The sequence below is a fragment of the Camelina sativa genome, chromosome 15 (assembly GCF_030686135.1).
Source record: "Camelina sativa cultivar CO46 ecotype springtype chromosome 15, ASM3068613v1".
NCBI lineage: Eukaryota > Viridiplantae > Streptophyta > Magnoliopsida > Brassicales > Brassicaceae > Camelina > Camelina sativa.
Genome location: NC_141894.1, coordinates 30,193,927 through 30,216,313, shown reverse-complemented (window position 1 = coordinate 30,216,313; position 22,387 = coordinate 30,193,927). Strand labels below are relative to the sequence as shown.

At 39.5% G+C, this 22,387-nt stretch overlaps 3 protein-coding genes and 1 non-coding gene across 4 annotated transcripts; all 4 read right to left on the bottom strand.

Annotated features, from left to right (window-relative positions):
- Positions 1–322: 322 nt before the first annotated feature.
- LOC147927349 (uncharacterized) lies at positions 323–2,343 on the bottom strand. The gene is made up of 5 exons (XM_087487417.1): positions 1,805–2,343; positions 1,432–1,564; positions 1,050–1,341; positions 764–966; positions 323–670 (listed from the first exon to the last, which is right to left on the bottom strand). Exons 1-5 carry the CDS (start codon positions 2,341–2,343, stop codon positions 323–325), a joined length of 1,515 nt encoding a protein of 504 aa, XP_087343543.1.
- A 550-nt stretch (positions 2,344–2,893) lies between these two features.
- LOC147927348 (uncharacterized) lies at positions 2,894–6,799 on the bottom strand. The gene is made up of 6 exons (XM_087487416.1): positions 4,653–6,799; positions 4,383–4,559; positions 4,210–4,324; positions 4,062–4,144; positions 3,339–3,699; positions 2,894–3,218 (listed from the first exon to the last, which is right to left on the bottom strand). The coding sequence occupies exons 1-6, from the start codon at positions 6,784–6,786 to the stop codon at positions 2,894–2,896; spliced, it is 3,195 nt and encodes a 1,064-aa protein (XP_087343542.1). The 5' UTR covers positions 6,787–6,799.
- A 3,285-nt stretch (positions 6,800–10,084) lies between these two features.
- On the bottom strand, positions 10,085–10,707 carry LOC147927347 (uncharacterized). The gene is made up of 2 exons (XM_087487415.1): positions 10,609–10,707; positions 10,085–10,411 (listed from the first exon to the last, which is right to left on the bottom strand). The coding sequence occupies exons 1-2, from the start codon at positions 10,702–10,704 to the stop codon at positions 10,085–10,087; spliced, it is 423 nt and encodes a 140-aa protein (XP_087343541.1). The 5' UTR covers positions 10,705–10,707.
- Positions 10,708–16,021: 5,314 nt separating this feature from the next.
- Positions 16,022–16,128, bottom strand: LOC147927346 (small nucleolar RNA R71). Its single transcript, XR_015583122.1, has one exon. It is a non-coding gene; the product is annotated as a small nucleolar RNA R71 (small nucleolar RNA).
- Between the last annotated feature and the right edge of the window lie 6,259 nt (positions 16,129–22,387).

Here is a 22,387-nt window from a genome sequence, read left to right as displayed (position 1 = left end):
GACTATTTGAAGACTATAGGGATTAAAAACCAGAATCTTTTCTTTTTTTTTGTTTTGTTTATAACTCGAATTTATAATCAAAGAAAGCCTTAAAATTTGCATTTTAATTACCAAAAGTTAACCATGATTGTCATTAGTACACCACATAAGCAATAACAAAAAGAGAGAACCAAATTTTTTACAACCAAAAGAGAGAACCTAAAACTATGATTCTCTTAAGTGACAAGGAACAAAACACATCATCCCAAATTGTCAAGTTCATTAGAGTAAGAAATAGAGAGAGATAAGTAGCCTAAGAATTAACCTAAGGAGGAGATGCTCTTTATGTAGGAGGGTCGATGGATGCATCACTTGATTCAGACTCATGGAACTCGAGAAAGGCCGGATCAAGTTTCTGCATGAACTTTTCCAAGCGATCTATCTTCTTCTGTTGCTCAGCCACAACTTTGGAATGTTCTGCTTCACGAGCAGCAAACTCAGCATCACGTTTTGTCGCATAAGCAACTTGTTCTTCAATGATCCTTTGAGCTTCCTTCATTTGCTCTTGCAATGCTACAAATGATGATGACTGTCCTTGTTGATGATAGCTGTTGCCATTGAGAAGACTCTGAGGATGATCTTTGAGGCTACCGAGACCAAAAATATTACCTCGTGAATCCTTTTCAGTGGACTGAGAAAAGAAAAGGTGAAACTGTAAATAACTGTAAATAGAGAATATGAAAGTTAAAGATTTAAATATTGATTGTGAGAAGTGTAACTTCACCTGAAGAAAGATGGCAGTATAATCTTCTGCTGTGAGCTCCTGAACTCGTGAAGGATCTGAGTCAATCTCAGATAGCTTAGCCTGTAAGTTTTTCTCATAAGTTTTGAAGATCTTCTCGGCCTTGCGATCCACATACGTACCATCTGGCTTTGTATGAGTCTCTTTGAAAACCTCACCGAGAGTCACTGGTCTCCCAAGTTTTTCTTCCTGGAATGTTACAAAAACAAGGAAAAGGGTTAAGACATAAGTTTAAGTTGCAAAGGTGTAAGAAAAAAACATAAGTTACTCACCAAGCCTTGTTTGACTTGTTGATAAGATGTTGGCCCAGATAAGTGCATGTGAGGACCGAGACCATTACGCTCTGACATGCGAGCTTTGGAATAGATTCGACTCCTTTCTTGTGCTTCTTCAGTCTCCCACTGAGCAACCATTATTTTCCACAGGTCACCCTCGATCCATTTAGGTTTCACTCGACTAGTCCTAATGTCGCTAACCATGTTTTTCATCCGTCGTTTGCATATCTCATAGAAATACGCTTGTACTGTTCCTGTTATTAAAGGATCCCAAGTGTGTGTTTTCTATGAAAAAAGGAAAATAGAATTAAGTTAGTGAACAACAACTTAATCAAAACCTATCTATGAAGGAAACTTCAAAACATAAAACTATACCGCAAACTCAATGAAGTATCTTTCTCGTCTATCCGGAGGCACACATGACCAATTGTAGTATGGACCATCAAATTTATTTGTAAAAACTCTAGTAATCTTCCGAACCAGTGCTGATTTAGCATCACGAGTAAACCTCATATAACAAAAGAATCAAGTCAGTTATTTGACAGACATGAAACACTAAAACACGGTTTACAGAAACTATAACACGGTTGTAAGTGTAACTAATTTACAAACTAGAACACGGTTGTTTCATAATTTGAAGCCAACCAATAACAGACATGAATCCCTAAGAGTATTTACTACAATCAGACAACAAAAATCAACCAACTAACTAGAACACGGTTGTAAAATTATGAAAAAGTAGACATACCAAGTCGTGTTAGGCTTCGGTTCCGGAGAGAGGACGGTGGTGAACTTATGACGGTCCGGCACCATAAGTATCGCATTTAGAGCCATCAACGTGTCCTCCTGGAGTTCCGGCAAGACTGGATCTGACTCTGCGAAGTTGTGACCTTGAGAAGAAGGATGACTTTGAGCGTGAGAGGCTGCATTTGGGGATCTCGCAGAATCTTCCGATGGATTCGCTTGAACCGTTGGATTGTTCATCACTTCGGTTGATGACCGAGATGGATGCTCTACACCAACTCGATTCACGGTGTTCTGAAAAAGGACCTGCGGTGGTGGATAGTTTCTGACCTGCGGTGCCGCAGATGTCGATAGCTGGGGAGAAATGCGGACTTCTTCTTGAGGCGTCGGAGGTGTAGGATTCTCAGCCGCCGGAGTGAAGTTGTATTGAGGTGGTAGAGGGTTGAGTCTTCTCACCTTTGACGATGGATTAGAGCCACCGGGCCTGAGAGAAGCGTTGGGGGTAACATATCTCTTGCGTCCAGGCTTCTTGGTAAGAGGCATCGTCGATTCGATTGAGAGGAAATGGATTAGATTAGGGTTTGATGTTAGAGAGAAAACGGCGAAGAACACGGAGAAGAAAAGTGTGAAATGATTTTGGGATTAGGTTAGCGATTAGGGTTAAAACTGTGTGATGGGCCGTTAATGGACCAAGTTAATGGATTTCGTGTTTAATTAACCCAAACAGTTTCAATATAGTCGCTTAACAGTTCTTAAGTAGTCGTATATAAGCAGACAAATTTTTTTAAAAAGGCTGGGCTTGTTTAAGGAGTGTATAATCTGGTCCATTAACGGATTGGGGTTATTAAACCCAAGTATTTTGAACTTAGTCACTTAATTGTCACTAATCAGTGGCTTAATTTAATCCTTTTAATTTATATATTTTTAAACATAACATTTTATATATTTAATTTATATATTTTTAAACATAACATTTTATATATATTTTTGACATATTATTTAGAACACAATTCAGGATATATTACATATTATTTAGAACACAATTCAGATTATATTACATATTATTTATTGCTCAAATTTGACATAAACATAATTAGGAGGATTCTTCATCATCTGGTTCTTCATCATCCGAAGATGATAAATTACACAAGAATTCATCTTCAGGTTCCACATCGTCAACGCCATAATCTAGATTTATTGGGTGATCTGACTCTTCCAAATTGTCAAGTACAATATCTTCAATTGTAGTCATCAATACAGCATCATCATTTTCGGTTTGCAAAAGAGTCGTCTCTGAACTGTTGACATATTCTCCAGAAATGTTTCCCCTTGGATTCACCTTTAGAACATTGAACCATATTTGCTTCGGTTTTTTATGTATGGATACGGAATATAACACACTTGTTCTGCTTGAGAGGCTGCATTTGCAAATTATGAAAGTTACATTTGCATATCAACAAAAATGTTTTATTTAGAGATAAATAAATACACATATATATATATACTTACCTAGAATAAATGGTTCGTATTTATTGTACTTTCTTGTTGAAAGTACGTCTATGACACCACCATTGCTGATCCGAGTGCCTCTACCGATAACAGGGTCATACCACTTGCACTTAAAAAGTGTGATTCTCAAATTAACCATCCCCTCATATTGAAGCTCTATGATATCAGTTATTGTTCCGTAGAAATCCGCTGCATCAGATTCATCCGTGTAATTTTCACCCTTAGCACATACCCCATAGTTACATGTGTTTCGTCCAGCGCCGTGATTCTCTGTATGAAACAAATAGCCTCTTGTAAAATACATTGGCCAGTTTTGACCTTGTTCAAAGGTCCATGCACTATCTCTTGAACCCAAGTAGGAAATGGATTTGTGGCGTTCCAGTAAGTAACCTGCATATATATATATATGTATTAGTTATTTTCAATAATTTTAATAAGTATTTATATATAGAGTACGTATTGTTGTCACACACATATTCTTTAACCCATAATGATATTCGTCTGCTCTTTTGGCGGAGAGTTCCTTATCGGGAAGTCCAGGATATTTTGCTGAAAGAAAATCCTCGAACATACTATATATACAAGACAGACACAAATATATGAGAAATCATAGCAGATTATATATAATTTGAGCGATCCCTACTTAATTATATACCTCTCAATTGGCTTGAAATAGTCACAATTTCTTAAAACATATGCGTGTGCGCATTGATAGTCTCGGCTTGAGAGCCATGTTTCATGCATTTCCCCACTTGGACGGCCAACGTGAGTAAATATAGAAGGCACTCCAGGCACATGATATACAGGGTTTTCACCTTCATCAAATCTTGTTAACCTGACCAAATGATTGAAAATTAAATATATATTCACACAATAAATTCAAATCTTGATAGCATTTACCTTGATTTTGTTTGTATGTTCTCGGCAAAGTAGTGCTCTGAGAAGTATGCAATCTCGTCATTGATATATGATTCAACAATTGATCCTGCTGTATACCTTTTGTTCTTTGCTTTTCCTTTCAATTTTTTTTAAAAATCTTTCAAAAGGATACATCCACCTATATTGGACAGGACCTCCTAATTCAGCTTCGTAAGGGAGATGTATAGGCAGGTGCTCCATCACATCAAAAAAGGATGGTGGAAAGATCTTTTCCAAGTTGCATAGGATGAAAACTATATTCTGTTTTAGAATTTGAAGGCGACTTGTATGCAAAGTCATAGAACATAAGTCCCGGAAAAATGCTCCAACCCCTACAAGATGATATTCAAACTTCAATATCACATTAAGAATTATATAAGTACTTCATAAATAAATAGAATTTTGATTTATTAATTAACGAGTACCTGATAATGCAAGGTGGACATTCCTGTGTAGCAGTTCTGCAAAGATAAATGGAAGTAACCGTTCCATAAAAACATGGCAATCATGGTTCTTCATGCCTGAAAACTTTCCATTTTCCATATCAACACAACTAGCTAAGTCTGACGAATAACCATCTGGGAATTTAACTGAGTGTTTCACACATTCCAATAAGCTTGTTCTTGCTTCGTCTGTCAATGTATATGCCGGAAAAGGTGCTTTACCCCTACTATCAAGATGTAAGTGTGGCCGAGAACAGAACTTCACTAAATCCAATCTTGACATGATGGTATCTTTTGATTTACCCTTCACACGCATAAGAGTATACATGATGTTGTCCAAAAAATTCTTCTCTGTATGCATCACATCAATATTATGTCGTAGATTGAGGTCCCTCCAGTATGGCAGCTGCCACAATATGCTTTCTCTGTGCCAGTTGTGTTGCTTCCCATATCCCGGCATCTTCTTTTCATGACCATTTCCACCGACGTCCTTCGTTTTTGGTGGATTCACACCACTCAATCGCTCAGAGTAAATTTGCTCACCGGTCAAAGAATCAGGTGGATACTCTCTCATAGCGTCTTTACCTTTTAAGAAGTCTTTTTTATTCCGCCTAAGAGGATGACCATGAGGAAGAAATCTCCGGTGACAATCAAACCAACATGTCTTCCTTCCATTAGGTAGATAAAAAGACTTTGTATCGTCCATGCAAACTGGACAAGACAATTTACCATGTGTTGTCCATCCAGATAACATGCCATATGCCGGGAAATCGCTGATCGTCCACATCAGCGCTACTTTTAGATTAAAATTTTGACTCAAGGACACATCGTACGCATCAACTCCAGTAGACCACAACTCTTTTAACTCCTCAATAAGCGGTTGGAGAAATATATCAAGACTAGCTCGCGGATGATTTGGCCCAGAATTCAGAATTGTAAGAAACAAATACTCGGTATTCATGCACATACCAGGGGGTAGATTATATGGCGTCAAGATCACAGGCCATAAAGAATGTTTTCGAGACATCCCAAATGGATTGAACCCATCGGTACATAATCCAAGATACACGTTACGGGGTTCTTCTGCAAAATGAGGATTTTGTTCTTGAAAATACCTCCACTCCGCTGCATCAGAAGGATGATTCATTTCTCCCTCCTTTGTTTGGTGCTCGGCATGCCATCTCATTGCTGCTGCAGTCTTGTGGCTTTGATACATTCTCTTCAATCTATCAGCAATAGACAGATACCACATACGACTATATGGTACTTTTGTTCTACGTCGGCCCTCCCGAGGCTTCCATCTTTGTGCACCACAAAACAGACATTTATCTTCCTTCTCGTCATCTTTCCAATATATCATACAATTGTTAATACAAACATCAATGGTATGATATGGGAGGCCTAAATTGCGCATCAATTTTTCGGTCTCATAATGTGAACCAGTAGCTTGGTTTCCTTCTGGTAAATAATCAGTCAATATTTCACAAACCGAATCCACTAACTTTTCACTCATATTATAATCTGCCTTATTTTGCATGACTCTAGCAGCTAGGGATAATTGTGAGTGACCTTTATGACAACCATCATATAATGGATTTTTTGCACCTTCTAACAAGTCGTAGAACTTCTTGGAATGGTTAAGTACCGGTTCCTCGACATTCTGATAACTACCATCTTGATGATAATTATCTTGATGATAATTATCATCTAAACTTATGTTATAACGAAATGCATCATTCACCATATCCACATATCTATCTCCTACCACATTACCCACTTCTTCATTCCCACTTACAAACGTCGGATCTACATAACTCGTTCCTATGCCCATATTAATTTCTTCCCCATGTTTATACCAAACATAATAATCTGGCATAAACCCATAACAAAAAATATGATTCCAAATTGTACCCCCCGGAAGACGCCTACCGTTTTTGCACTTATCACAAGGGCAATGAAACTTACCACCATTATTTTGTGCTAAACGCTGACTATTTGCAAAAGCCATGAACTCCTCTACCCCGGTGCTGAACTCTTCCGTGAAATTTCCCGTCACTTCATCAAGCCTCTTATACATCCACTCCCGAAAATGACTATAATTAGAACTTCCCGCCATTATTAAAGATCTCTCACTCTCGTTTTTTTTTTTCTCTTTTGATTTTTTTTTCTCACTCTCGTTTTTTTTCTCTCTCGAATTTTTTTTTCTCACTCTCGAATTTTTTTTTCTCACTCTCAATTTGTTTCTTATTAATGCTCTTGCTTGTGGTGTGAAAGAAATAAGAAATGAAGGTGTGGTATATATAGAGAATTTTGGCGACTGTTTACCGACTGTAACACGACTAAAACTAACAGCCGCAACAAGACAAAGCTTACCAACCCCCACAAACGAATAAAACGTGTTTCTTTTTGGCCGACATGTTTGCGACTCACCTCAATAGTCGCTTAACAGTCGCCAAATGGCCGACTAACAAAAGTAGTCGTATTTTAGTAGCCAAATTAACAACTCGCCGCAGTTGTCACCATGTAGTCGCTAAATTAGCTACTGTTTGCTGACAAAATTACTTTCTTGTCTTTCAGTCGTAAAGTTGTCGCTAATTAACGACTACTGAACCAACTACACATTTCAGTCGGCAAAAAACGACTAACTTACGACTAAATGTTAGCAGTTGTAACGTAGTAGTTAAACAGTTGTTATATAGTCCCTAAATTTGGCGACTACAGGTTTAGTCACCAATCGTAGTCGTAAATTGCCTGTTTTCTTGTAGTGACCATTAGGCTTGCTAAGAGATTAGAGGTCTTGTTTGGTATAAGACATATTCCTTAATGCCTGCTTGTGTAGATTCTTTACTTTGTGAGAACAAGTCTAGAGATGCATAGGTTTGATTGTTTCTTGCCATGAGAGTGGATTAAACTTGTCTTAGATTTATATGTCTAGAGATTAGCTCAAAGTTTGCTTGAGATTTGTTGACCAAGTTAGATGACCTCATTCATTAGTCCAGCCCATGAATCCCTCCTCAAGGCCTTCCTTGTTTATTGATTTCTAAGTCTTAATCCTGCTGTTTGATCGTTGTTTGATTCGTTCTTGTGTTGCTCTATTTTTCTTGCATTGCTTGCTCTGTTTCACGGATTTGTCCAGCTCGACCCTGCACTTGATCTACACTCGATCGAGTGCTTGCTCGAGTTCATCCCCAGAACTCTTGTTTATGATTTGTAGTTGTCCTGTCTTATCTCTTGTTTCATTCTAGTTGCATTTCTGTTGCATCCACTTAGTGTCCTGTTCATTACTTGTCTTGCATTAGTTCATTAGCATAGTTTCTATTTCTGTTCTAGCTTCATATTAGTCATAATCATTCTGTTCCATTTACATTTAGCATCTAGTTCTAGTAGTTTTACTTTCTGCTCTTTACATTTCATCAATAGGATTGTTAGTGACAAACATCCTTTACATTTGGCTTGACTTAGACATATGTGCACATCTTGATTGTTCACAAACTCTCAGATTGGATTGACACCTCTTATACTACAACTGCATAAGGGGAATTGAAACACCCTGCCATCCATTTATTTCATATCTCACCATCACTCACATTCATCATCCATACCATAAACATATGTGTTTCAGTTCTCTATACCTTAACAGTATTCACATGCAAAGCTAGCCTATTAAAGCTTCCCTAAGGTAGGAGATAGTAAACTGAACATGTAAACACAACAGAGGAAAGTGTTGTTGCGGTACTGACTGTTTTGGTCTTTATGCACTACAAGAAAACACGTCATTTGCGACTCCTATAATAGTCGCTAAGTAGTCACAAATAAGGGGTTTGCGACTACTTAGCGACCATTTATTTCTTTCTTTTTTGAAAACAAAATATTAGCTCATATGAGCCAATTAGGTGGGAAATTGTTTACATACAAAACATGATATGGAGTTGTACGCGCAAAACCATCCATATGTACATTGAAATTTCTAGAAATAAAAGATAAAAAGAAAGTGGTAAACTCCTCCCTGTCAATCTTGATATTGTCGAGGTACATTGAGAAAGCCAGTCCTGAGCAGAAGACACCATCTTCACCAAGTCTGAACAATATCTATAGAAAGCCACATCCTGGTAGTCATGTCATATCATGCAATGAATAGCCCAGATGAATGCTTCTACTTCAGCATGTAAGGGGGAGAGAGTTAGCTGGAAATTGGTAGCTCCCATAGTTGAAAAATCCTGAGACGACGTACAAAACCATCCTGCACCTGCAAACGTGTCACTGGAACGGCCACCACCCTCAGCCGAGGGTTAGAGTCGACGAGTCCAAGGGGGAGATCCTCACCCTGACTCGCTTCCTATGCTTGTTGCCAAGATAACGTCTCACCCGCTGCTATCCAAATTATCTCCTCGGGTTGCTCATCCTTATTTTTGAAAACCCATGCATTTCATGCTTTCCAGATGTACCACAAAACCCAGGGAAAAATTCACGCTTGAGAACCTGGATTTTTGTCGCCCAAAAAATGGTCCATATTTGCATACAAAGAGTCAGTTGGAAAAGAAAGTTGCCCCACCGGAACATTGGATAAAGCCCACACTTGTCGAGCCGGTGGACAAACAGAAACAGCATGATTTATCGTTTTGTCATCGGCTCCACACCGTGCGCAACCCAAATCACACGCGATACCCCTTTGTCGCAAATTCGACAAAAAGGAAATACACTCAGACAAAATTTGCCACAAAAATGATGTATTTTAGGTGGGCATTTAACCTGCCAAACACTGGCCAAGAGAGTAGTAATCTCTGGACCACAACTAAGAACCTGAAAAGTCTGTGGTGCTACTCTTCATGCCGTATGATAACTGGACTTAACACTGTCGTAAAAAAACGGTCGCAACATAGTCTCTTATTTGTGACTCAGTTCCGACTAGAAAGTATAGTCATATATAAGCGACTATTAAGTGACTAGTAGTGGGAGTTGCACATTTCCGACTAAAATGCAACGAAGTTTACTTAAGGACTATTTTGTGACCATATTTGTCGTTCTATAGTGGGACAGTTTTGAGACTAATTACAAGAGTCTGAATTTGGAGTTTTTATTTGTTATTTAGTTTGGTCACAAACTGGTCACATGTTTGATATTGGTTAATTTCCAATTTAAAACGTTATTAATGAAAAAGAAAGTGTTGATTAAAAATACTAATCATACCAAAATATAATCCTTATCATACCATAATATCATCCTAATCATACCAAAAGATCATCCTAGTCATACCAAATCATCATCCTAAAAGAGTTTAGAACACAAAAGATCATCATGCTAAAAGAGAGGAAATACAAATCAAGTTCACACGGTGGAAGAAGTGTTAGACAAAGGAGAACTGGCAGCTGAGGTGTTGGCTGGTGTGGTGACTAATCCAGTCGCTGGTGTGGTGCCTACTCTCGTGGCTTGTGTGGTGGATGTAGGGATGGCAGGTGTGGTTCATGGTCAGTAGGAGCATAAGCCATAAAACTCGACCAACTTAGGACTTTTTCTTTCATGAAGGAGAGGAGCTTCTGGAAGCTAGATTGAGACTGTCGATGCTCCTCATGAGGTCGTGCATTTTCAGCCTTGTGTTCAGCTATCTTGCGCCGAAGTTGATCTTGAAGATCCAAATTAGTTGATGTAGGGCTCGCATAACTCTCTTTCTTTTTTCTTTTGTTAAGTGTCTCGACAAGAGATCCAAGGCCAAAAGGGTTGCCTCTATTATCTGTTTGAGTACACTAAAACAAAATATAAACATTCAGTAAACAAGATCATAGACAAAATGAAAACAGAAAACGAAATGCAAAAACAATTGATCAAAGAATAAATGTGACAAAAAGTTAAGAGAGAATAATCAAAGCTCATAAACGTATCCATGCTTAGCAGACGAAGACAATCAAAATCATTAAGCAATATATAGAGAGAAACAAATTACCTGAATGAAGATCTCATTCTTTTCACCTAGGCTAAGAGTTCGATGACTTGGATGTTCAGGGGAATTATCTGAAGTATGTAGACCATCCTCATTCATTTCAGACAGTCTCTCTTCTATGGTCTTCTCATACGTCTCAGCAACCTGTTTTGCTTTTTGATCCACAAAAGATCCATCAGTCCGAGTATGTGTTTTCATAAACACTTCGCTAAATGATACATGACTTCCCAACTCTTCCTCCTACAATGATAGTCAAACAGATTAAATTCACATAAGAAGTATTAGAAAATCAGTATTTAAGTGATTGGATGGAAACCAAAGTCTTGCCATTTCTTGATGAACTTGCACAAATGATTTCTGACTGGCTAAGTGTTTGTGCACTCCAAGACGTCCATGAGTAGAGTTTCTGCACTGTGAAGCATTCTCACTCTTCTCAATAGCATCAGGGGTGTCCTAATGTTCCCACATCTCAGCCCATAATGTATCACAAATCTATGGTGGTTGTACACCACTCCTCTTTGCTTGACTGACAATGCCTTTCATCCGTTTCTTGGCTATCTTCAAGAAACCTTCTTTAACGAGATCAGTAATCCCGAAATCCCAATTATACTTCTGCTACATCACACAAACAGTTAAGTTAGCAACGATTCTAAGTCATACATAGAGTAAACAATAACATGTTGTGAAAGCTATAATCTACATTACCGCAAACGTCCTGTAGTATTTTTCCTGAATGGGTATAAGAGTCACTTTCCAACTGTAGTAAGGCCCATCAAACTTCCTACTAAAGATTCCAGCAATTGCTCGAGACAGCCTCCCTTTGTATCTGTTAAACCTGTACAAAAACTGAGTATTAGTCCATATAAAGTAGGTGTTAATTTATTTAGGTATCAAGATATTGCAACAATAAGTCCTATGGATACTCTTATCCTAAAATCACAGAATCACAAGAACAACAACAAGGCCAGACTACAAAAAAATCCTAAACCAAAGAAGGCCAAACTACAAAATACTCCTAAACCAAACAAGGCCAAACTACAAAAAAACTCCTAAACCAAACAAGGCCAAACTACAATAAAACTCCTAAACCAAACAAGGCCAAACTACGTGGTAGGAGACAGTTTATATGAATAAGGAGAATATATACCATAAAGTCTCGATTCCTGGGATAGGGTGCTCAGACAGAAGTGGTAGATGTTCACGGCCTGGAAGAGCAAGCAAACAATCCAACAAATCATTGTGGTCAACATTTGGATTAGGATTTTGTTGAAGGGGTGGATTAAGATTTGGTTTTCCTCCGTCGTCACCACCTTCCTCTTCAAAATTAGGGTTTGGTTGCTCTAAACCAAACTGGGGATTCAGAACATGTTGCGGTACAGCTTCTGGAGCAGGAGGCGGTGGTGGAGGAGTAGGAGACCATGGCTGTCTCCTCGACGTTAACTGTGAAGGAGGCTTTGATGTGAATGGTTCCCAGACTGTGTCCTTAGAGGAAACTGCGAATGACGACTTTGATGCGAATGGGTCGCAGAATGTGTCGCCGATGGGTTGGACGAGTGAGAAGAAGTTCTGTGAGCACTGACACCTCTGGTGGCGTTTTGACCATTGAATGTTCTTACACCTGACGCAGTCCTGCCTCCACGACCTCTAGATTTATTACCCTTAAGAACCATTAGATCGATCTAAAAACAAGATGAATCAAATGAGAAAAGACTGGGAGAGAAAACGCACTTTGAGAATGGAGAGAGTTGAGTGTTATGAACCCTAGATCGAGTTTGCCTAATTATAAACGAAGAGAAGTTGTTTTCGTTTACCTAGTTATTAACAAAGGAGAGTCTCTATATGGTCGCAAATTGGCCGCACATTAAATTCACTAAAAACAGTCCTAAGAGAGTGGCAAATCAGTCGCATATTGTGACGTTTTTGAGACTACCTAATATACATCACAAAATAAAAAAAGATTCAAGTGTTGGTCGCAATCTCGTCGCGAATATATCTCTAATTGGTAGCAGAAGAGTGAAAAATTGGCGTAGTCCTAACATAGTGGCAAATCAATCCCACTTTATGACCATTTTGATACTAACTAATATACATCACAAAATAAAATCTTGAATTCTACACATTATGAACAAAAATGTTTATATAAATCACTAGGGAGAACTCATAGTAGTAGTATAAAGTACATGTAATAGTAAGATTTAGTAAAACATTGTTTCATCACTTAGTTTTGAAATTTTTCTTCATTGCAACACATTCTCATAAAAGAACATGTAACACTTAAGATAGATTTAGAACTTATGGATGCTAGTTTATAGTCATTGAAATTTAGTACTTTGAGAAAGTTATTATTGATAAGGTCGACAAAACAAAGCATAAATATCAACCTAAACATGTAAATGAATCTTAAATGTGAAATTTCAAAATAAAAAATATTCGGAGTGGGTAAACAGTCTTAACGGAGCTAAATCAGGTGTTAGTCGCAAAATCTTCATATATCCGTCACAATATTATCGCAAATTGTAACGTCTCTGTTACTTAATAGGGGTAAAAAATGAAGATGCAAATAAGTCCTCAATATGCGACATTTTTTCAACTTGTTTTACCGACTATATAACGAGTCACAGAGTAGTCGTAAATTGTGACCGTTATGCGACAAATATATATTTGACGCAAACTATTCCTAATGTTGTCACTTACTTACGACTCTTTTGAGACATTTATGTTTTGTCGTTAATAAGCGACGTTTTTCTCTCCAATTACTTTGTAGTCGTTGAGTCGTTGCAAATTAGTCTCAGAAGGGTCGCTCTATTTTGCGACCGAATAAGTAGTGATGTTCATATATTTTACCATGTTTTCCCTTAATATATTCACATCTTTTGCTATCCATTTTGACCATTATTGCATAGCTTTAGGACTAATCATGCATTAGAGCATAGTTGCATTGCATTTGCATATTTTCATGCATAAACAGGTGATTTTGGAGCTTAAGGAGCATGGAAGCAATGCTGAGGAGAAGTGAAGCAATCATGAAGGGAAAGCAAGAGAGTTAAGGCTGAAACAACAAGGTCCGGAATCCAGCTCGACCGCACACTCGACCAGACACTCGACCGTGTGCAGAGAGGGACTCGACCGAGTAGAGGATGCACCAGAGAAGCCAACTCGACCTATCACTCGACCGAGCACAGGGTCGAGTTGACCGAGCCGTTGACTATTTTGTCTTTTAGTATTTTTAGGGCTTCCACCTCCCCTCCTATATAAAGCCTTGTACCTGCAGCCACCAAAGAGTCCAGCTTTTTAGAATAGTCAGAAACCTAGTTTTTACCCTTTTGGGAATTATTCCTTTTGCACTTTTATTATTTTAGATCTTGTACTTCCTTGAGAGAAAAACTCTAGATTCTTCAATATTGTTGGTTTCATAACTTTCTTAATATTGAGAATTCGAGTTTCATTTCTTCTTGAATATTGTAGATCTTTGTTTTATCTTTCATTTGATGCAAGTTTCAGTATTTTCTGGGTTTATGATTTTGATGTTCATCATGTGTTCTTGTGAGTAGTGCTTAGGATCTTGAGGATGGGTTAGGCTGGGTTGTGTTTGAGGTTTGTTTGCTTTGGTCAAGCTTGATTGTGGTAGAATCTCTTCTAGGCTAGATGTTCTTAATGCTAATCCTGAACTGAGAGGTTAGGGTTTGATTTCAAGCATCTTAGCATCACACCAATGTTTAAGGAGCATAGATAAGGCTAGATCTAGAGCTTACCATTAGGCTTGCTAAGAGATTAGAGGTCTTGTTTGGTATGAGATGTATTGCTTAATGCCTGCTTGTGTAGGTTCTTTACTTTGTGAGAACAAGTCTAGAGATGCATAGGTTTGATTGTTTCTTGCCATGAGAGTGGATGAAACTTGTCTTAGATTTATATGTCTAGAGATTAGCTCAAAGTTTGCTTGAGATTTGTTGGCCAAAGTGTGATAACCTCATTCATTAGTCCAGCCCATGAATCCCTCCTCAAGGCCTTCCTTGTTTATTGATTTATAAGTCTAAATCCTGCTGTTTGATTGTTATTTGATTCGTTTTGGTATTGCTCTGTTTTTCTTGTGTTGCTCTGTTTTCCCGAATTTAACCAGCTCGACCTTGCACTCGATCTACACTCGATCGAGTGCTTGCTCGAGTTCATCCCCAGAACTTTGGTTTATGATTTGTGTTTGTCCTGTTTCATCTGAGCTGCATTTCTGTTGCATTGATTTAGCTTTCTGTTCATTACTTGCTTGCATTAGTTCAATACTTGCATTTTAGTAGTTTCTATTTCTGTTCTAGCTTCATAACTGCTATAATCATTCTGTTCCATTTACTTTAGCATCTAGTTCTTGTAGTTTTACTTTCTGCACTTTGCATTTTCATTATAGGATTGTTAGTGACAAACATCCTTTACATTTGGCTTGACTTAGTCTCATATTCACATCTTGATTGTTCACAAACACTCAAATAGGATTGACGCCTTATACTGCAACTGCATAAGGGGAATTGAAACACCTTACCATCCATTCATTCATATCTCACCATTGCATATATTCATCAATCCATACCACCAAATATTTCTGTTTCAATTTGGCGCCGTTGCCCATTTGAGTGTGTTTTTGTGACATTTAGGATCCATATTAGTCTAAGATTAAGTTCGTTTATACACTTGTGAAGTTGCTGCACTCGAATCTTCTGTTGCTGGGTTGTCTTGAGTTTCAGGTACCCACTCGACCATCCACTCGACCACCACTCGACCGAGCAGTGATCAAGCACCTGATCGAGTCAGAAGCCGTATCTATTTAGACACCACTTCCTAGTCGACTCTACCACCCATTCGAGCCTGCGCTCGACCGTGTACCTGTTCGAGTTAGTACTCGTGTTTGTTGATGCACACAAGGTCCAAGGGGAAAAACAATCTTCAAAGGCCTCTTGACAACATCCACAGGCTGCAAAAGGGTTTGGGAAATCAGAGAAGGAGAGTAGTTCAACAACAGCAAGCAGTTCCAATCATAATGGAGCAACAAGATCCAGTTCCAAGACCAAGGAACATTGGTGCTGGAGATGCACCCAACACACACAACTAGAGAGCTGGTATTGTGCCTCCCACAGTAGCAAACAACAATTTTGAGATCAAGAGTGGATTGATCTCCATGATTCAAGCCAACAAATTCCATGGGTTGCCAATGGAGGATCCCCTAGACCACCTTGATGAGTTTGATAAAATCTGTGGTCTTACAAAGATTAATGGAGTGAGTGAAGATGGATTCAAGTTGAGGCTCTTCCCATTCTCACTTGGAGACAAGGCTCACCTTTGGGAGAAGACTCTTCCTACTGGAGCAATAACCACATGGAATGCTTGCAAGAAGGCTTTCTTGGCCAAATTCTTCTCAAATGCAAGGACTGCTAGATTGAGGAATGAAATTTCTGGGTTTGGTCAAAGGAACAATGAGAGCTTTTGTGAAGCTTGGGAGAGGTTCAAAGGATATCAGACTCAGTGTCCTCATCATGGCTTCAGCAATGAGTCCTTACTTAGCACATTGTATAGAGGAGTGCTTCCCAAGATCAGGATGCTTCTTGACACAGCTTCTAATGGCAACTTCCTCAACAAGAATGTGGAAGAAGGATGGGAACTAGTTGAGAATCTTGCTCAGTCTGATGGGAATTATAATGAAGACTATGACAGAACCATAAGGTCATCATCAACTGATCAAGAGGAAAAGTACAAGAAGGATTTGAAGATGGTCAATGAGAAGCTTGAAAAGATCCTTCTTAGCCAACAAAAGTCTATTCACTTCATTGGTGAAGAAGAGGTTCCAGTTCAAGAGGGGGAGACTGAATTTGCTGAGCTCTGTTATATGCAAAACCAGGGTGGATTCAAAGGCTACAACCAAGGAGGGTTCAAGAACAACAACCTCTCCTATAGAAGCACCAATGTAGCTAATCCACAAGACCAAGTGTATCCACCTCAACAGCCTCAACAGCAACAAAACTATGTCCCCAAACAACAACATCAAGTGTTCCAACCTCAGTTGTGTCCCCTACCAGGGTTTCAGACTAACCAAGGCCAAGAACAAGACTTAAGAGCTATGATGCAACAGTTGTTGATTGGGCAAACACACGGCAAGATTGAGGAAGCCAAACAGTTTGCTGAGTTGAATCAAAGGCTCACATCCCAGTACAATGATCTTAACATGAAGTTTGAAGGTCTCAACTCTAGAGTGAAGTTTATGGAGAGCAATATTGCCTCTACTTCTGCTCCTAAACCCAACCAACTCCCTGGAAAATCTGTTCAAAATACAAGGGAGTTCACTGCCAAAGCCATCCATATGTCTGATGAGGAAGTCACTGGGGACAGTGATGTTCAAGATGGGGAGGATTGGTCAGTTATTGAAGCTTTGAGTGAAGTTTGTGCAAAGAAGTCCGAACCCGCCATTGCACTCGACCAGGTACTCGAGCCGGCACTCAACCGAGTGCCTGATCGAGTGGTCGATCGAGCTGAAAGGTCAGGAGATGTTAAACCTGATAAGTACATTCCTCCTGCTTACAAGCCACCTCTACCATTCCCAGGACGTTTCAAAGCACATATGATTAAGGAATTGAGGAAAATAATTGAGAAAAAGGAAATGTTGGCTAAGCAACAAGAGGATGAGAAAGTTTTGAAGGAAGAAGTTGTGGTTGAGAAACAAGAAGAGGTGATGGCCATTCAAGAGATCATCATTGCTTATCAAGAAGAAGAGAGAGGACCTACCTTGGAACAGTATGAACCTTATCCTCTCTATAGAGATTTTTTGCTTGATTTGTCAAAGAAGAAGGCTCAAGCTCAAGATGAGAAGGATCTTGAGGACCTTGGAGGAGTGATCATCCCAATTAAGCTTAAGGATCCAGGTCCATTCTATCTGCCTTGCACAATTAGCTGTCTCCACTACAACCAGTGCCTATGTGACTTGGGAGCATCAATCAGTGTGATGCCATATTCTATAGCACAAAAGCTTGGGCACACTGACTTCAATTCTACCAACCTCCATGTATGCCTAGCTGATGGGTCAAATAGAGATGTGGTTGGCAAGTTGGAGAACACTCCAGTGAAGATAGGGAGAGAAAGGGTTCATACAGATTTTATGGTATTGGAGATGGACAAGGAACCTGAAGATCCAATCATTCTTCGGAGGCCATTCTTAGCCACTGTTGGAGCAGTCATTGATGTCAAGGAAGGTCTTGTGACCTTGAACATTGCTGAGGGTATAGCTATGAAGTTCAACATCTATAACCCAACCAACCTTCCTACCATTGATGATCAGCCTTTTACTATCAAGGACAAGGGTGGTCAAGAGGTCTTAAGTGATAAGGCAACTCTAAAGGCTGAGCTCTCTCTTCAAGAAGATTCTGTAGAAAAGCTTAAGAGGTCAGTTCAAGAGTTGACTGGTATGGTTGAGGATCTCCAAGTTAAGCTAAACAAGAGGTCTTTAATGAAAGCAAGACCAAGGCTCAAAATCAAGAAGAAGTATGGTTTGTGTGTTAAGGGTGAGGTGATCAAAGATCAACTTCACAGTGATCAAGAGGTTCCAGGGAGAATTTCATCACCTCCTTGGTATCTAAACCAAGTCTAAGAAGAAAACCAAAGTCAAGCTTAGTGACTCTAAACAAGCTCACTAGGGAGGAAGTCCCTAAGGTATCCTTTGTAAATATGGTTTAATTTCCTTGTAGTTTTGATGTGTTTTCTTTTTTATTTGTGTTGGACAGACCTTTTAATATAAGTATAGATGGGTAAGGAGAGATTTGGACTTGGAGAAGGACAAAACGCAAGCCCACTCGACCAGCCCACGACAGGTACTCGACCGAGTTGGCAAAGAAGCAAAGCCCATTTGATCCTCATTTCTCTAGAACGATCGAGTGGAGGGAAGAACAAGAAGAAAATTTTGAATTTTCAAACTTTGGTCAAGGGAGCTCGAGCACGTGCTGGTCGAGTGTGGGGTCGAGTGGCAGCAAAAAGCAGGTCAAAGATTCCCAATTCAAATTTGAATGGTATGGACGCTCCACCCTTGTCTCCTTGTCCCCTTAGCTTCTTTAAATAGAGCTTGCACGAGATTATACCTCTCACACTCTCTCATTTTCTCAAAACAACTAAATTCAAGTTTTAAAATCTCTCTCAAAGTTCATCTTTTGCTCAAGCTTTGTTCTTTCAAGTTTTTGGGTCACTAACCTATTAACTTTGAGCTTTGAGTATATTCCCTTCAGTTCTTTTTGAAAATGTCTTCAAAGATCACCAGGAAGTCTCAACAAACCGCTGCAAGCTCCATGGAACGTCGTGATGCTGGCCTTGAATCAAGAAGATAATCTGGGAGAACCACTCGACGACCCACTCGATTATGCACTCGATCGAGTGGCGGTCCGAGTGGCCGGTCGAGCCAGATGCCGTATCGAAGGAGTGAGTCAGTTGAGGAAGATCCTGAGAGAACTGAAAGTGTGGAAGAAAGGGAGCCAACTCTCAATGAGTTCATGAGGAGACACAAGGCCAAAGGGAAGAGGCCAGCAGTTGAGGTTGAACAAGAGGAGAGTGAAAATGAGAGTGAGGAAGAAAGTGAAGAAGAAGAGTTGGAGGATGATGGAGAAGCAGAATCTTGTGGGTTGTCAAAGAGGCAGCTTTATGATGCTTTCATGAGAATGGAGTTCCTGAGGACTAGATATCCACACAAGGAAACTATGGAGAAGCTAGCCATTGATGGAGATGTGGAGTATCTCTTTGAGAAGAGCAACCTAACCAAGTTCATGGGGCTTTGCATGGAGGGCTACAAAGAAGAAAGTTGTGAGTTTCTAGCCACTGTCAAGCTGCACACATATGCAAGGAAGGATGCTGAGGTTGAAGGTGGTCACATCTCCTTCATAATCAAGGGGGAAGAAGCATGAGCTTTCAATGAAGAAGATAGCAAATGTGTTTGGATTTGAGGTTCGGAGCAATAGGAGTTTGATGATTCCAAGAGAAGAACTCTATGCTGTTTGGGAAACTATTGGGGACAACAAACTCTACTCATCCTCCAATTTCAAAAGTTTAAGGATAAGGAGCCCAGTCCTAAGGTACTTCCACAAAGCTCTTGCCAACACCTTCTTTGCTAGGAAGGAAACTGGGAATATCAATGAGGGTGAGCTTAAGATGATTGACATGGCTCTCAATGGAATCATCTTTGAAGCAAGAAATGGAACCATCATTCTTGGGTCCACTGTGGAGACTGACCTAGCAATGGTGCTTATTGATCACATGGTTTACTTGAGAAGTTGGGTAGGCAAGCTGGAGAACAAAGGATCAAGAGGAGCACTAACCATTGGAGGCATCATTACTCCAATTCTACAAGCTGCCAAGGTTCCACTTAGAGGAGAAAGGCTCTCACCAAGATGGATTAACTCAAGCTACCTCACCTCTACTCTCATCCTAGCCAAGGAGATGCATCAAGGGAATCACATCTTCAACTTTGAGCTTCCAACACTTGGGAAAAATCAATTTATCTTGCCTAACCAAGAGCTCACCACCATTCAAGAAGGAGTCAACATTGACTTTTGGCCAGCTGAGGAGCACTTGTTTGATGGGATAGTTCAACCTAGAGTTGAGGAAGCTGGGAGTGCACAAGTGGCTGATGGGGAGAGGCAATTTTACTTTGAGGATTATGAGCCCAACCCAAGGGATAGTAGAGAAGTGAGGGAGACTACCAAGAGGTTGACTCTTTTGCGAAAATGAAACAAGTGGCATGGGAAGAGGTTTGACAAGCTGAAGAAGAAGGTGACCAACATGGCTAAGTCAATAAAGGGACTAAAGAAGGAGATTGCTGAGCTGAAGAGTGGAAACTCATCTCCAAGCCATTCAAGCCCTTTGAGGAGGAGTAGCTCAACTAGAGCACTTTCAAGGGTTGCAAATCCTGTGGAACCAGCTAGAGCTTCAATGTATGAGCCAAATCAGAGGAAGAGGAGTTCAAGTACTCGAGAGCAACAATTTTCGAGGCACTCGACCGGGTCACTCGAGCACCCACTCGACCGAGCACCCCAAATGCACTTGGCCGAGTTCCATATGGCTTCCCACCTCCAGCTGTTTATCCAGGCTATCCAGGTTACCCTCCCATCCCACCTCAATACTTCATGGATCCAGCTCTCTACCAGCAGTTCTACCAGCAGCAAGGACAAGATTTTGGCAGACGCGGTCCAGCTCGACCCCCCCACTCGAGCACGCACTCGACCGAGTCGAGGTTGATCGCCATCGTCGAGCTGCCCCAATCTACATCTCCAAGTGATTAACAAGACCCCAACTACACATTTGACAGTATGCAAGAGGATGTGGACAACTTCTTCTCCAATCCTTGAGGTACCACTATCACCTTCCCTTGTAAATACCATTGCATTTGAAATTGTGTTTTGTTTTTAGTCTTGAATCCTCTTACAAATTTCTTTCACACAGGGGACTGTGTGATTTAAGTTTGGGGGAGGGTTTGAGATAGCATTTGACATTGTGTTTTGTGTTCTTATTTCAAATTTTTAGCATCCTCATATTAGTACTTGCATAGCATCTAAGTAATAGAAAAACCCTAAAAATTTGAAAATTTTTGAAAAAAATCTTTATAAAAAAAGAGTGTTCATGTAGTTTGCATTGCATATTAGGATCTTGTTTAGCATGTTTCATGTAGGATTGTATAATATTTGCATTAGGGATCTATGATGAGTTTTGCCTTGTTAGGTTGCTTAATTCACTAGACTAGGATCAATGCCCAAGTTAATAGTACTTTGATGCTAGTTGAGTGGTTAGAAGCATAAGATTGAACCAAGCCTTGAATTCCTGCATTGTATTTGGTCTAAATTGAAGCATGTTGTGATTTGAAACCATTTCCTACTTATAAGAACCTAATATTGACTTATAATTATCAATGTGTGCATTGCTTTAAACTCATGGATACCATATACATATTTGGATCATCTTTCTCCTTTTTACCACTCTTGTTGATCCAAGTAGCTGATTAAACCATTGAAATCAGTTTTCCTACCCTTTAACCAACCCTTCTTTCAAGCCATGTTTATTCTTGAGTGTGTAAGGCCTATTTTGGGATTGAGCTTGGTAGAATGTGTTAGGTTTGAACTGACAAGAGTAAGACCTTGTGTAGTTCTAGTTTGCATTTTTCAAACTAGATAGGACTAGGTTGTTTGACTTTTGGGTTTGGGACTTGGTTGATTTGAAAAAGAAAAGAGGAAAAAGAGAAAGAAAAAGGGTAGAGTCTTTAAGAGGAGATTGTGTTTAAGAAAAGTCTAGTGAAAGGTTGGGAAGTAAAAATTGTTGAAAATGGTTCTAGCTAAAGAAAGGAAAAGAAAGAAAAGAAAAGTCTAGCAAAAAGCTTATATGTCTTAAGAATAAGAAGAAAAGAGAACCATAGTAAATAAGTAAGAATCCCCCATCCCACTAGAAAGATCAAATAAGAAACATCTCCTAAGACTTGAAAACCAAAAGAGAAAAGGGTGAAAGAGAAAAGAAGAAGTTAAAGGGTAGCACTAGGATCATTTGAGTTTAGATTGATAGGATGAATTCTTTGGGTGCCTTTGGGTAGACAAGGTTTTGCTCTTGTATGTGTCTAAGTCATCTTACCTTTAGCATTCTTCTAAAGCTCAATCCATTTTCATGAGAGAACCTTGATATTGACAAGCCCCACTCTAAAAAGAGACCATCATTGTCTCAAAGCCTTTACCTCCAAGCCAAATGAGTTTAAGCATTGCATAGAATTGATTCATGTTCTTGATTAATGAAT

Bases quoted from the DNA above. Each gene is read 5' to 3' on its own strand.
- LOC147927349 (XM_087487417.1), bottom strand. From the start codon at position 2,343: ATGCCTCTTACCAAGAAGCCTGGACGCAAGAGATATGTTACCCCCAAC. The intron at 1,565-1,804 runs GTATGTCTACTT...TTGTTATATGAG, and splicing joins CCGAAGCCTAACACGACTTG to GTTTACTCGTGATGCTAAAT. The intron at 967-1,049 runs GTAACTTATGTT...CATTCCAGGAAG, and splicing joins AGTCAAACAAGGCTTGGTGA to AAAAACTTGGGAGACCAGTG.
- LOC147927348 (XM_087487416.1), bottom strand. From the start codon at position 6,786: ATGGCGGGAAGTTCTAATTATAGTCATTTTCGGGAGTGGATGTATAAG. The intron at 4,560-4,652 runs GTACTCGTTAAT...ATCATCTTGTAG, and splicing joins TGTCCACCTTGCATTATCAG to GGGTTGGAGCATTTTTCCGG. The intron at 3,700-4,061 runs GTGGGGAAATGC...ATATATATGCAG, and splicing joins TACTCACGTTGGCCGTCCAA to GTTACTTACTGGAACGCCAC.
- LOC147927347 (XM_087487415.1), bottom strand. From the start codon at position 10,704: ATGAATGAGGATGGTCTACATACTTCAGATAATTCCCCTGAACATCCA. The intron at 10,412-10,608 runs GTAATTTGTTTC...ATTTTGTTTTAG, and splicing joins AGAATGAGATCTTCATTCAG to TGTACTCAAACAGATAATAG.